This window comes from Sapajus apella, unplaced genomic scaffold (genome assembly GCF_009761245.1).
Source record: "Sapajus apella isolate SASKATOON/1434 unplaced genomic scaffold, GSC_monkey_1.0 scaffold3, whole genome shotgun sequence".
Classification (NCBI taxonomy): Eukaryota; Metazoa; Chordata; class Mammalia; order Primates; family Cebidae; genus Sapajus; species Sapajus apella.
The window spans coordinates 54,233,612-54,246,443 of NW_022436943.1; the positions used below are offsets into that span (position 1 = coordinate 54,233,612).

Below are 12,832 nucleotides of genomic sequence, written 5' to 3' on the forward strand. Positions count from 1 at the left end.
TCTCAAATGAACCAACTGAGAAATAGATGCGGAGGCAGACAGGAATCGACCAAATCCTATCAGTCAGTCAAAGCAGCCACTTTATCACTGGCAAAGGAATGAGGGACTTGGCTGCAAAGGAAGCAGACAGGAGCTTCCTATTTTTTCTTTCTGCTCCGTAGCCACAGTTCCCCAGCCAGAGGTAGAGTAGGCGGTTACTGTGGGCTCAGTGCATCATTGGAATCCCTGTAGGGAGAACAGCAGCCTGAATGTCTGGGCTTCCTATGTGGGGGCAGGTAGGGACAGCAGCCTCCACAGGTGGGCTCCCCATGATGGGGAGAGGAGGCCGCGCGGGTGGGCTCCCCGTGAGGGGGAGAGGAGGCCACGCGGGTGGGCTCCCCGTGAGGGGGAGAGGTGGCTGCGCGGGTGGGCTCCCCTGTGAGGGGGAGAGGAGGCTGCATGAGTGTGCTCCCTATGGGGTATACTCCCTGTGGGAAGGAACCACATTCTTACCCCACAGAAAGTTCTGGAGAATGTATATACAATGACTTCTAACATATGAATCCTCCTCTCTGTAAAAGAGAAACCAGTGGATTCCCGCCTCACCACCTCAACGTCAGATAGGGAGGGACAAGAATAGGTGAGAGAAAGCAGTGGCTTTGGCTTCATGCCCCACAGAGCTCAATACATTTGTTTATTTTTTTTTTAATTTTTTTAATTTCATAGATCATAAGGAAAACAGAGAGAAGGAAAATAGATTTACTTTTCAAGAAGAATGTTAAGGTGAGTGACTACAGGTGGCTAGATCAGTATACACTGGTTAGTAACTGGTTAATACCAATTAGAAAACTGTTTTGTGAGAGGACTTAAACCAGGCAGTACTAGTAAAAGAAATATAGGAAAAATTTGTGCATATATGGTGAAGATAGATAACACCCACAGGGTTTGGGACCACGGTTGATGTTAGTGGATTAAGTATAGGGTGTATCACAGAGAAAGAGAAGTACTTTTTGAGGGAAAGGAGGATCATGAACAGGCCGAGCCAGTGATACCTGTGGGACATGCTGATGAGGCTATCGAGCAGGTGCTGGTGGTGGGCATCTGGAGCTCAGAAAAGAATGTGATGTTAGAGATACTGATGTGGAAACAATATGAAGTGATGGTTGAAGTCCTGAAACATCACTGAAAGAGAACCAAAAGATGAACAAAAAAGAAGAGGTCAAGGAGAGGCCCTTGAAGGTTGCTTACATTTAAGGGCTTGGAGGAGCCAGAGGGATATGTGAAGGAAACAGAAATCTGAAAGATGGAAAAGAAAATAAGCACGCCATAGTAAAATTAAGAGAGGAGAGTGTCTCAAGGAAAGGGTGTTGAGGGGTGACTCAGCAATGATACGAGAGGCAAAAATAAGACAAGCATATAGCAAAACATAGAAAGAGATTATAATTCCATACAGAAATGTATGAATGAAACTCTCATGGAGGTTACCACTGGGGGGATAAGAGAGGGTCTTTGTGGAGTAGTGACATTTGAACTGAGTTTTGAAGGATGGATAAAGTGCACGGATGAAAGGAACGTTACACCAGGTAGGGAAAAAGGTATAAACAAAGGCATGAGAGTAGAAGGTAAGAAGAATGTGTAGGAAACAGTGAGTATTTCAGTATTAACTAAAGAATAGTGAATAGGAAAGATGTTGATAACAGATAGGGCTGACCACAATGGGTGGTCAGTGGGTGGCTTTGAATGTAAGGAATGGAGAATAACAGACAATGACTCGAAGGAAGAGGCCTTTGGAGTATAATGAAAAGACCCATTATCTAGTTGCAGCAGAAAGAATAAAGATTCTAAGTTCTACCACTTTCAGGTCAACCTTGATTCTCTGAATGAATTAACAATGACAAAGCTCTACTGTACTAATGAATGTTATTTTTAACTTTAAAAAGTCCCCAAGATGTTAAAAGGCACCAACATGAATCAAACGAATCAAGTCAGAACTCAGTGGAAAACCCAGCTTTCTCAATCTACTGTCCGAGCCACCAGTTTACACCAATATTGTCTAATAAAGATATTTAACAGAATTCCTTTAATACAGCTAAAACATCTGCTGCATTTAAAAATAATCTTCCTGCTGCTGCAACATATGGTATCATCAGAAATTTTATTCCAGTGGCCCCAGAGCTTCTGAGACACCTCGAAATGCCATGATTACCATAAGGAGGTTTATACAATTCTCCAAGCTGAAAGAAAAACAATTAATTCATTTTAATATTTAAAATAAATATGGGCCATGTGCATCATTTGGGAGAAGAAGCAGGATTATGAAAACTACAATAATTAGAATTTAACTCCCTAAAGAAAGATGCTTCAAGATGTAGCTTCCAGATGGAAAATTCCCCTAGCAAGTCTGCTTAAGACGTATGCTCAGCCTGTTCCAGTCTCTCCTGAATCGGGTAAAAGTGCTCTTCCTACTAAGTTTTTAATGGAGGTCACAATGGGCACAGGTATCTTTATTTTTACACAAAGGAGTCACAATATTCATGTACGTAGAAGTGAAGCTAGGAGCCAAAGTTTGAATTTAATATAATTAGTTAAATAAATATTACTCAGAAGATCCTACACTTCAGCCATTATGCTAGATAAAAACCAGATAATCAGTTGAATTATATAAAGTGGCTGCCTTTAACTAGTCTTGAGAGGTTGTGGAGACAGAGAAACACAGATGAGTATATGTCATAAATTAGGACACATTCTTTAATAGACTTAACTATCATGGCATGCCACAGCACAAGAAAACCATTTCAACTCTACCTGGGAGGCAAACGCAAGCCTCATGGAGAAAGGGATGTTGAGGCAGAAGAGTAGAGATGCATTAGGAGGGAGGTGGATTTTTCAGAACTATTAATAAATGGCACAGGGTGGTGAAATAGCAGTTTGGGGAAAGAGACTTGCAATGACTGAGACCTAGAGTGGCATGCTGTATTAGAGAACTGTCAAGAATTTCTTCACTTTGGGTACATAGCACTTTGAATAATGCCTGGCACATAGTTAACACTCAAGAAAAGTATGTTATTGAATGGAAAGCATTAATGTCCCACTTAAGAGGTTCACAGTTTGCTGCAGGATATCGGAGAAAACTTAGTACCTGGCATTGCTGTTCTTTAATAGGTCATACATATCTTGTTATCAGTATCTTTGCTAATTTCTTTCTTCCTTCTCTTCTAATAATTAACGTTCTACTCATCTTCCAGATACAATTCAGAGTAGACTAAGTCTTATTTGTCTCTGCATCTACAGCATCAATGGGTGATAGATGAATAAATGAATGAATGATCATGGGAATTCTCATAAATCCTTCCAACAAACTACATTCTCTCTTCCTTCAAGATTTTTGCATGTGTTCTTTGCTTTTTATGGTGTACTCTTTGCTGCTTCTCCATTGAGCTAAATCCTATTCACATGTCAGATCAGGCAATATATTTTTTAGATAGCCTTCCACAAGCCTCCAGGTTAGGTTTGACCCATACACTATTGCCATACGTATCTGTGTGGTCATCCATCTTCTTCTACACCTGGCAAACTCTTTAAGGCCAGGAACTAATTGCTAGTCAGCATTATATTCCCAATGCTCAGCAGAGCCCCTGACACATAATAGACCCTCCATAAATAAATTAATTCATGGTTAAGCAAATTAAGTGATTAAAATTTTTTTTGTATCCTACCATGAGATAAAAATCATGAGTGCTTGAAAAATCCCACAAAACCTGGTCATTTCTATGAAATATAACCTATTTGATTCTTCATTTATAATTTCAAAAAGTTGCCATCAATCTTATTTAGGATCATTATCCAAGGAAAAGGTATATGCTGTTACTTAGGTTCTTGCAGTGTCTCCTTCACAGGATATAGAATTTTTTAACAGTTATGGTGTTATAATTAGTTCTGATAAGAGGTAAATGGGAATTCATTTGTCAATGACACGTGATATTTAAAAAGATATGTATGGGACCTAATAATGATTCTGGTTGCTATGCACTTAAGGAGAGCCATCATCCTGATTTACCTCCATATAAATAACCCTAAGTTATTTCAACTGAGCCAAGTCAATCCATAATATATTTTCACATGAGTCCTCTTGGGACTGAACTATGTTGACTGACTGATATAAATCATTACACTCAATAATGCTAATAGAAACTCTTCACTGACTTGCAAGGGCATCTCACACAAAGTAATTCTAACCACTAAGGAGACTTTTCAGGAAGGATGTTATTATTCCCACACCATAGATGTGGAAACTAAGACTCAGGGCTTGCTCAAGCTCACTAAAATAGTAAGTAAGCAAAAATTATCAATCCAGGGCAATTTCATTTGAAATCCTATGTCTTCTCTGCCAGACTACACTGCCCATTTATTACCAAGGAAGTTCTCAAGGATAATGGAAAACTGAAGCAGAGATCAAATGCCAGTGGAAAGTAACTTTAGCACTGATGATGTAGAGTCAGCTATCTCAGGCAATACCCTTGGGTATATAAAGGGTGGTCAACATGCCACAAATATTTTATTAGAGTTGTGAACATAGGACTAAAAGAAGCCTCTACAATATTTTACTTAATCCTAGGAATAAAGAATCTTCCACAAAAGATAGTCTTTTCTTGTATTTTATCCAAGAAATCAATGAAACTGACTTACATGTTTGTATTGCTTTCTACATAGTATCTCATTTGAAACAAATGTAATGTAGAAGAGAAAGATATTGCCCCATGTATAAAGAAGGAACCTATATGGAGAGTTAAATAGCTTAGGTGGCCCAACTAAGAAGTAATAAGAACCATGACACAAACCCTAGTGATCGCTTCATTACATTCTAGTTATCGCTTTCTCTTACCTCTAAATATTATATTTTCTTCTTCCTTCTCCCAACTTTAAAAAGAAGATTAGGGAGAATGGTTAATGATTCCTCCACAATTTTAGATGATTAGATCATAGTGATACCAAGATACCCAACTTGAAGGATGGGAAAAGAAGCAAAAAGTCTTATGCAGATGGTAAGGCAATTTTTTTTTAGTATCTCCCGTATATCATAAACACTAAATAAGGGCCATCCCAGACAACTCACGCACAATTTCAGCTCTTGTTATGGTAAAGCATTAAGAACAGTTGAATAAATTATTAACATGGCAGCATTCTCTGAATTGGCACAGATCCCATGGAAAGAGTGACATGCCAGTCTGGCAACTGATCTGTTTTGCACAGAAACATAATACAATAGTCCTGGGAGATACTCATGTTTATTGTACAAGGTATTTTTTTCTTAAAGTTATTTTTCTTAATTATTCCATGGGCTATTCAGAGAAACTACTATGAGATTCCAGAATTATTTTAGGCAATAACTTAGAAATTCCTTCTTCTGAATCCTGTAAACGCAAAGTAAGGTCTGAAAACTCAGTATTTTCCCCTGTGCCCTGGGAACAGCAGATGGCAGTGGGAGTTGAGTCCTGGCAGGTGTGCCTTACCTGTCTGCCTCATCCATTATCGCACAGACCTGGCTTCACTCATTTTAAAGATCCATGACTTCCTGGTGATTTGATGCAAATTAATCATGGAGAAAATGTTGAGTCTTTCTCTGCTACTTTCTTTATAATTTTACAAGCTATTATTGCCTAAAGTCTTAAATGATAAATGCTCTGTATTACAAATAATAAGACAACTTTAAGAAAAAGGACCTAGTTAAAAAAAGAGAAAAGGGTCTAGTGTTGTAGAAATAATATATCTAGAAGCATAAAATTCCCAGCAGAATATAAACTTGGGATGCTAAAAGTTGATGCTAAAACCAATTTTCAACACATTCCAGATACTTCTCTTGGAAAATTGTTTTCAGAACCGAAGACATCCATGGATTTAAAATACATAAACAACTTTAATAGGGACAAATCTTTATTCTTTGAAACTAAATTTAATTTTGGAGAAATATATTATTTGAGGCCAAAGCTACTTTTAAGTTCCTATAACATCCACCTGATCAGGATGTCCAAAAAGTTCCTCTAACCTCTCCAAATTGGAACTAATTATTGCCCCCCACAATCCACCTTGCTTCTCCTCCTGTATCCCTTATTCTGGCGTTGGATTTATGTCCACAGGATTTTTTCATGTACATCTCTTTTAAAAGTTAGGTTGTGATATTAGAGACTAGACATGTGTAAAGGTTCTTCTATGCACTTACTCTGACCTGAATTGCTAGACAGTAAAAAAATTTACCTGAAATAACACATTTACAGTTTAAAAGAAAGAGGGTCAAAGATGAGTATGCTAATGACTTTGAGGAACCATGACCTTGTTCACAAACATAGATGTCAGCGAAAGGGGCCAGAAAATAAATTTATGACTATGATAACTTTATTTATTATGGGGAACGATGAATTGAGTGTGGAGAATAAGACCAATCCATTTTGACCTGCAAGTCTAATGCAACTATTTCAGACTCTGGAATCCCGTGACATAAGCTTTAAGAGAACACTTGCAAGTCAGGACATGTTCGGGAGTAAAACAGTAGCTCCATATAATTTAGAGACTGGCTAACTAAAACATTCAGCCTTTTCATTTGGTACCTGTCTTTGGTTCTCTGTCTCTAGGCGCAGCCTGGCCTCCACACACCTCCGAGTCTCCAGGAAAGCTTGGCGCTGGGCCCGGTCTGACAGGTAACTGATGAAGATTCCAGCTGTGTTCATACACATGAATAACACTGCCTGGGCCACAACCTAAAACAAACACAGTCTGGTCAGGTGCTTAAAACAAAAGCTATTAGAAGCAGAAGCAACAATAAAATACATAAATACATATAAATGTCACAGGTAAATCCTAATGTAGTAATCCACATGTTTAATCACGTTTGGAGAACTATGCCCTTCATTCAGATCTTGAGGCAAATGTCATCCCTTTGGAGAGGGCTCCCTTCGCCGCTTTCTCCAATTTAAGGCTTCTCCCCAGGTTTAGACTGGAGCCTTGATGGGAAATCTGCTGTGAAAAAGAGGGATCTGGCTGGCTTCTTCACTCCACCTTATCTCTTTCCCCTTCACCAGCAAAAGCTTTTGGCCTTTTTAAGGGGCAGGTGAATCTGGTGGAAATAAAGAGAAGAAACTAAAAGAAAAAGAAAAGGAATCCACTGAATACCTTTGACTTTGAATACATTGACTGCTCTATTTAAACTTTGGTGTTCTCAGGTCTTTGGTGTCAGGTTGATGCCAAAGCTCTTTTAAATTCCTATAACATCCACCCAATCAGGATGTCCAAAAAATTCTTTTATCTTAACTTCTCCAAATTGGAACTCATTATTTCCCCTCACACTCCTACTTGCTTTTCCTGCTGTATCCCTTATTCTGGTGTTGACATCATGTCCATAGGATTTCTTTTTGTGTGTACATCTCTTCTAAATATCAGGTTGTGGTATTAGAGACTAGACATGTGTAAGATTCTTCTATGAAAGAAGTGAACTACATAGTATGAATACCTTTATTTTTATGGCTTTAGCCTGAGAACAGGTCACAGCTCGTGCTATGTGTGGTAGCTATAACTCAAATAGAAAACTCAGGTGGCTTAAAGAAGCAAAGAACAGAGTTCCAGACCACTGTAGCTTCTGGAAAGTGGGAGGAAAACTCCAAAAAGAAAAGAACCCAGTGAAGGGAAACCTAAAATTGTTTTATAATCTCTTATCTGAACCACATATGCATAGGGAGGACAGTAAGCAATTGAGTTAAAGATAAAATGACTGAACTGATATTTGAACGGCAGTCCAGAAGACAAAGGCTTTCTTTTGATTTCAATGAAGTTAATTACCTGCTAAAGTGAAAGAGAACAAAACGAAAATCACCATTTCCAGGGGAATGTAAGAGAATTCAGTATTAACTATATAGCTTTCACAATGCCTACAACATAGCACAGAATTATGTGACATAAAAAGAAACGTTAAAATGTGACTCAATCTCAAGAGAAAAGATAGTCAACATGTATCTAATCTGACCCAGATGTTGGAATCAGCGGGCCGAGATTATAGCAGTTCTTACAGTTTTGCTCAGTGATATTCTAGCAGTGAATGAAATGCACCGAAAGTAAATATTCTAGCAGTGAATAAAAAGATGAGAAATAAGAAAAGAAATAGAAACTACAAAAAAGGAAAATTTCAGAAATGAAAAACAAAATACCTGAAACAACTTGTTATTGATAGCAGAATGTAGATGACAGAAGAGTCAGTAAATCTGAAAATATGCCAATAGAATATACCCAGTTTGAAAAATATATATAAATAAATATATATAAATAAATATATAAAATATAAAATATATATATTAGTATTTATATATAGCATTTATTAATATGTATAAATTAATAAATAAATGTATATTTTACATATATATATTTTTTTGAGATGGAGTCTCACTCTGTAGCCCAGGCTGGAGTGCAGTAGTTTAATACTGATTCACTGCAACCTCTGCCTTCTGAGTTCAAGTGATTCTACTGCCTCAGCCTCCAGAGTAGCTGGGACTACAGGTGCATACCATCACACCCAGCTAATTTTTGTATTTTTAGTAGAGACAGGGTTCACTATGTTGGCCAGGCTAGGTCTCAAACTCCTGACTCAAACTCCTGACCACAAATGATCCATCTGCCTTGGCCTCCCAAAGTGTTGGGATTATAGGTATGAGCAACTGTGCCTGGCCTATATAAAAATATTTTGAGGCAAGGTCTCACTCTATCACCCAGGCAGGAGTGCAGTGGCATGATCTTGGCTCACTGCAACCTCTGCTTCCCAGGTGTGCACCACCACACCTGGCCAATTTTTGCATTTTTAGTAGAGGTAGGTTTTTCCTGTGTTGGCCAGGCTGGTCTCAAAGTCCTGACCTCAAGTGGTCCTCCTACCTTGCCTCCCAAAGTGCTGGGATTACATGTGTGAGCCACTATGTCCAGCCAAAAAATTTTTTTAAATGATTTATAAAATGGTTCTAGTAGTTTATGTGACAACATTGAAAGGCAAAACATATGTATAATTGGATTCTCAGAAGGAAAGGAAAGAGAGAATGGGGCTAAACTAATTTGTTTAAAGAAATAAGCCAATTTTATAAATTTTATAAAGATACATATTTACAGGTTCAATAATCTCAGCAAACTCTACATAGGATAAATGTGAACAAAACTATATCTGGGAATATCATAATCAAAATGCTAAAAACCAAAGAAAATCTTGAAAACAGAGAAAAATGTTACATATAGGGGATGTATTATTCTTTAGTTATGATAAAGATTTTCAGATTAGATAAAAAGAAATATTCTATGTCTTATTTATAACATATAGTCATAAAATATGTTGATATAAAAGTTTAGAAGTCAAAACAAAATAAGGCTGGCTTTGTTGTATAAATACCAGACTAAAGATAACTTTTGGAAAAAGGCATTACTGAGATAATTACTACACAATAATAAAGGGTTCAATACACAAGAAATACATAAAAATTCGGAACATGGACACATTTAATAGCATAGCCTCAAAATATACACTGCAAAATATGATAAAATTCTATGTATTTATAAGTCTGTAGTCACAGTGGTCTCTTTTAACACAATTTTCAGCAGTTTATATATCAAACAGATTAAAAAGTCAGCAAAGATAGAGATAATTTGAATAGCTCATATGATTGATTAACAACCTTGAAATGAAACATTGGTATGGTTTGGCTGTGTCCACACCCAAATTTCATCTTGCATTGTAGCTCCCATAATTTTCAGGCATTGTGGGAGGGACTCAGCAGGAGAAAATTAAATCATGAGGATGGTTTCCCCCATACTGTTCTCATGGTAGTGAAAAGTCTCATGAGATCTGGTTGTTTATAAGAGGTTGCTTCTTTCACTTGACTCTCATTCTTTCTTGCCTGCCACCATGTAAGATGTGCCTTTCTCCTTTTGCCATGATTGTGAGGTCTCCCCAGCACGTGGAACTGTCAGTCTATTAAATCTCTTTCTCTTTATAAATTACCCAGTCTCAGGTATGTCTTTCTCAGAGGCATGGAAACAGACTAATACAAACATGCTATTCAATAATTAGATAGTAGAAATTCTTTTTGGCACATATTTATTTTGAAAACCAGGTTTCATCTCCTGTTACAATGTTTCAAAGAAACACTTCAGGATCTTGACCCCATTTGTTTAAAATGTTCACTGAAAGCTCTGCTCTTGTCTGCAGCTTATTTGGGCACACAGATTTTAGCACCCATCAAGTAGAAAGTTTGATCAACTTTCATTGTTCAGTCAGAATTGTGTAAGCTGAACTAATTAAGATGTCAATGATATGGGCTATTGTTTCTAGCATTAATAGTTAATTAGGACATGGGTACAATTAACTTTTTCTTCACAGATTGATGTGGATTGTTTGCCCTGTGGGCTTTACAAATTCAACATCATCTCATTCTTTCTTAAAATGAGTGACCCATTTGTAAACTGATTTCTCTGGGGCATTCTTTCTATGAACTTTTGTAAAGCACCAATGATTTCACAATTCTTTCACAAAAGCTTCCCCATAAATTTGATGTTTGTCCTTACTTCAATTTTAGCAGAATTCATGTTGCTGTAATAGGGGCTCATTTGTAACTGGTATCCTTTTTAGTATCTTGAGTTGAATCCTGTTCAGACACGTTGCAATGTTTGTATCAGTTTGTTTTGGTGCAAAAGGTTTTGAAATTAATATTATCTTACCATAAAGTCATCATTTAAATCCAGCTAAATAAACAACTGCGAGCAATCAATGGTCCTGTGGAGTCAGGTGGGCATGAACTTTTTGAAAATCTCTCAGATTGTTTAGTTGGACTTCAGTTGTTTATAAATTTTATATCATTGGAATTATCCTTTTTTACTAAACATTATTTTCTTTATTCATTTTGAGGCATTCATTGATAGTTCCTTTATTTTTACTGCTAAGTAGTATTTAATACACCACAAAATATTTATCTGTAAACTACTCGTGGACATTCTGATTATTTCCACTCCCAGGCTCTTGTGGAAAATGCTGCTCTGAACATTTTGGGTATGTTCCTGAGGCACAGGTGCAAAGGCGACTCTGGGGTGTGGAGTGGGAGAACTCAGTGCTAACCCAATGGGTACAGAATTGTCTCCCATTATGATTTTAATATCAACTTCCCAGATTACTAACATTTTATGCTGGCTAGGTTGTGGGGGAAAGAGTCACTCTCATACATAGTTGGTGAATGTGTAAATTTGGCAATATCTATAAAAATGGACAATATTTATACTCATGCGTTCAGGTACTCTAATTCTGTAGTCTTATTTCATAAATATGACCACCCATGTGCAAAGATCAAAGGATATAATAACATTGTTTACAATAATAAATAATTAGAAATAACTTAAAAGGCCTTAAACAGAGGATTGGTCATATCATAAATCCATACAGTTGAAAATTGGGTGAGGGAGAAGGAAAGAACTAACATCTGCTATCATTTTTAAATGCACAGACACACTCAGTAGTTATTGGGTAATTCTGGGGACAGAAACTGAAGCCTGAGGTTTTAGTCTCTACCTTTTTGGTTTTTGTATATGTGCATGTAGTGTACCCATTATATTATAATATATTAAACAGAGAAATAGATAAATTATATATATAATTTGTAGATAAATTTTTTGTTAAAAAGTGTAAAATGCAAACTCCTCATCGTTACAATGAGGACCTTTTGATCGTCTTCAAGGCCATTTTGTACTATTTTTATTTCTTCACCTATTCATTTTGTTCTAACCAAATGATTTCTGTTACTTTCTGTTTCATCATTAGGTTTTTACCATTTCTGGGACATTCAAATGTTGTTTCCTCTTCTTCAAACAGTACTCTCTATACTTGCCTTGCTGATTCCTCTTATCCTTCTGTTCTTGGCTTTATTATAGTTTTCTCAGATAGACACTCCCTGATCATTATATCAAAGTAGGATTTCCCTGCTATACTTTATTCCTGCACCCTGTGAATTTATCACAAATTGTAATTACATATTTATTTGCTTGCTTGGTTAGTTGATGCCTATCTGCCACACTGGATTGTGAGTTCTAGTGATACAGAGATGATGTTTGTTTTAGCCACTAATAGACAACTAGCATCCAGCACACTAAATGATGCTCACCATAGAGTCAATTAATTGTTGAGCACTTAATAAGTTCCAGATGTTTGATGAATGAATAAACGAATGAATGGCAAGCTTTCCTATGTACCAGTAATCATAATTTATAAAATATACCAGAACAATGATCTTACAATAGTGTTGGTAACACCAAAACTATTCTTAAACTACAATACTAACAAATGCAAGAGAGCTAGAAAGAACAAAAGTATATGACTTTACAAAAGATAAAGAAAGGAGGTATTTCTGTAAAAAAATAATATCATTAACTATGTTAGTAGTTATATTTATATATAACTATATATATGACTCAAGATGCTTTACAGCTTTAATATTATTACCATCAAAATCCCATATGGAATTTTTATTTGGAACTTGAAAGACAATTTAAAAGTATATCTGAAAGAATACATGAGTTAGAGTACCAAAGAAATTTTTAGCAAAAGAGATTAGAGTGGGGTCTTGACCAACCAGAGGGTAATGTGTACTATAATGCTATGATAATTAAAACTGTCACACCAGAAAAAACCACAACTGCAAATTTAATGGAATAAAGTAGAGTATATGGTATACAAATATTCAATAAAAATCATAACAAGCCTGTACATGACACATGTAGCCCCAGGATCAAAGGTTTAATGGGAAAGAAAATTTTCCCAAAAAGGATAATTGGTTAACTACAGGGAAAAAAA

The 12,832-nt window shown here is 36.6% G+C and overlaps 1 protein-coding gene across 3 annotated transcripts in view; it reads right to left on the minus strand.

The window, feature by feature from the left end:
* Nucleotides 1-12,832, minus strand: part of ADCY8 (adenylate cyclase 8) — a 261,483-nt gene that overhangs the window by 201,602 nt on the left and 47,049 nt on the right. For all 3 annotated transcript variants that reach the window (XM_032253684.1, XM_032253696.1, XM_032253691.1), the window contains exon 2: nt 6,582-6,731. In XM_032253684.1, coding sequence (XP_032109575.1) covers nt 6,582-6,731 — 150 coding nt within the window. The remainder of the gene's footprint in view (nt 1-6,581; nt 6,732-12,832) is intronic.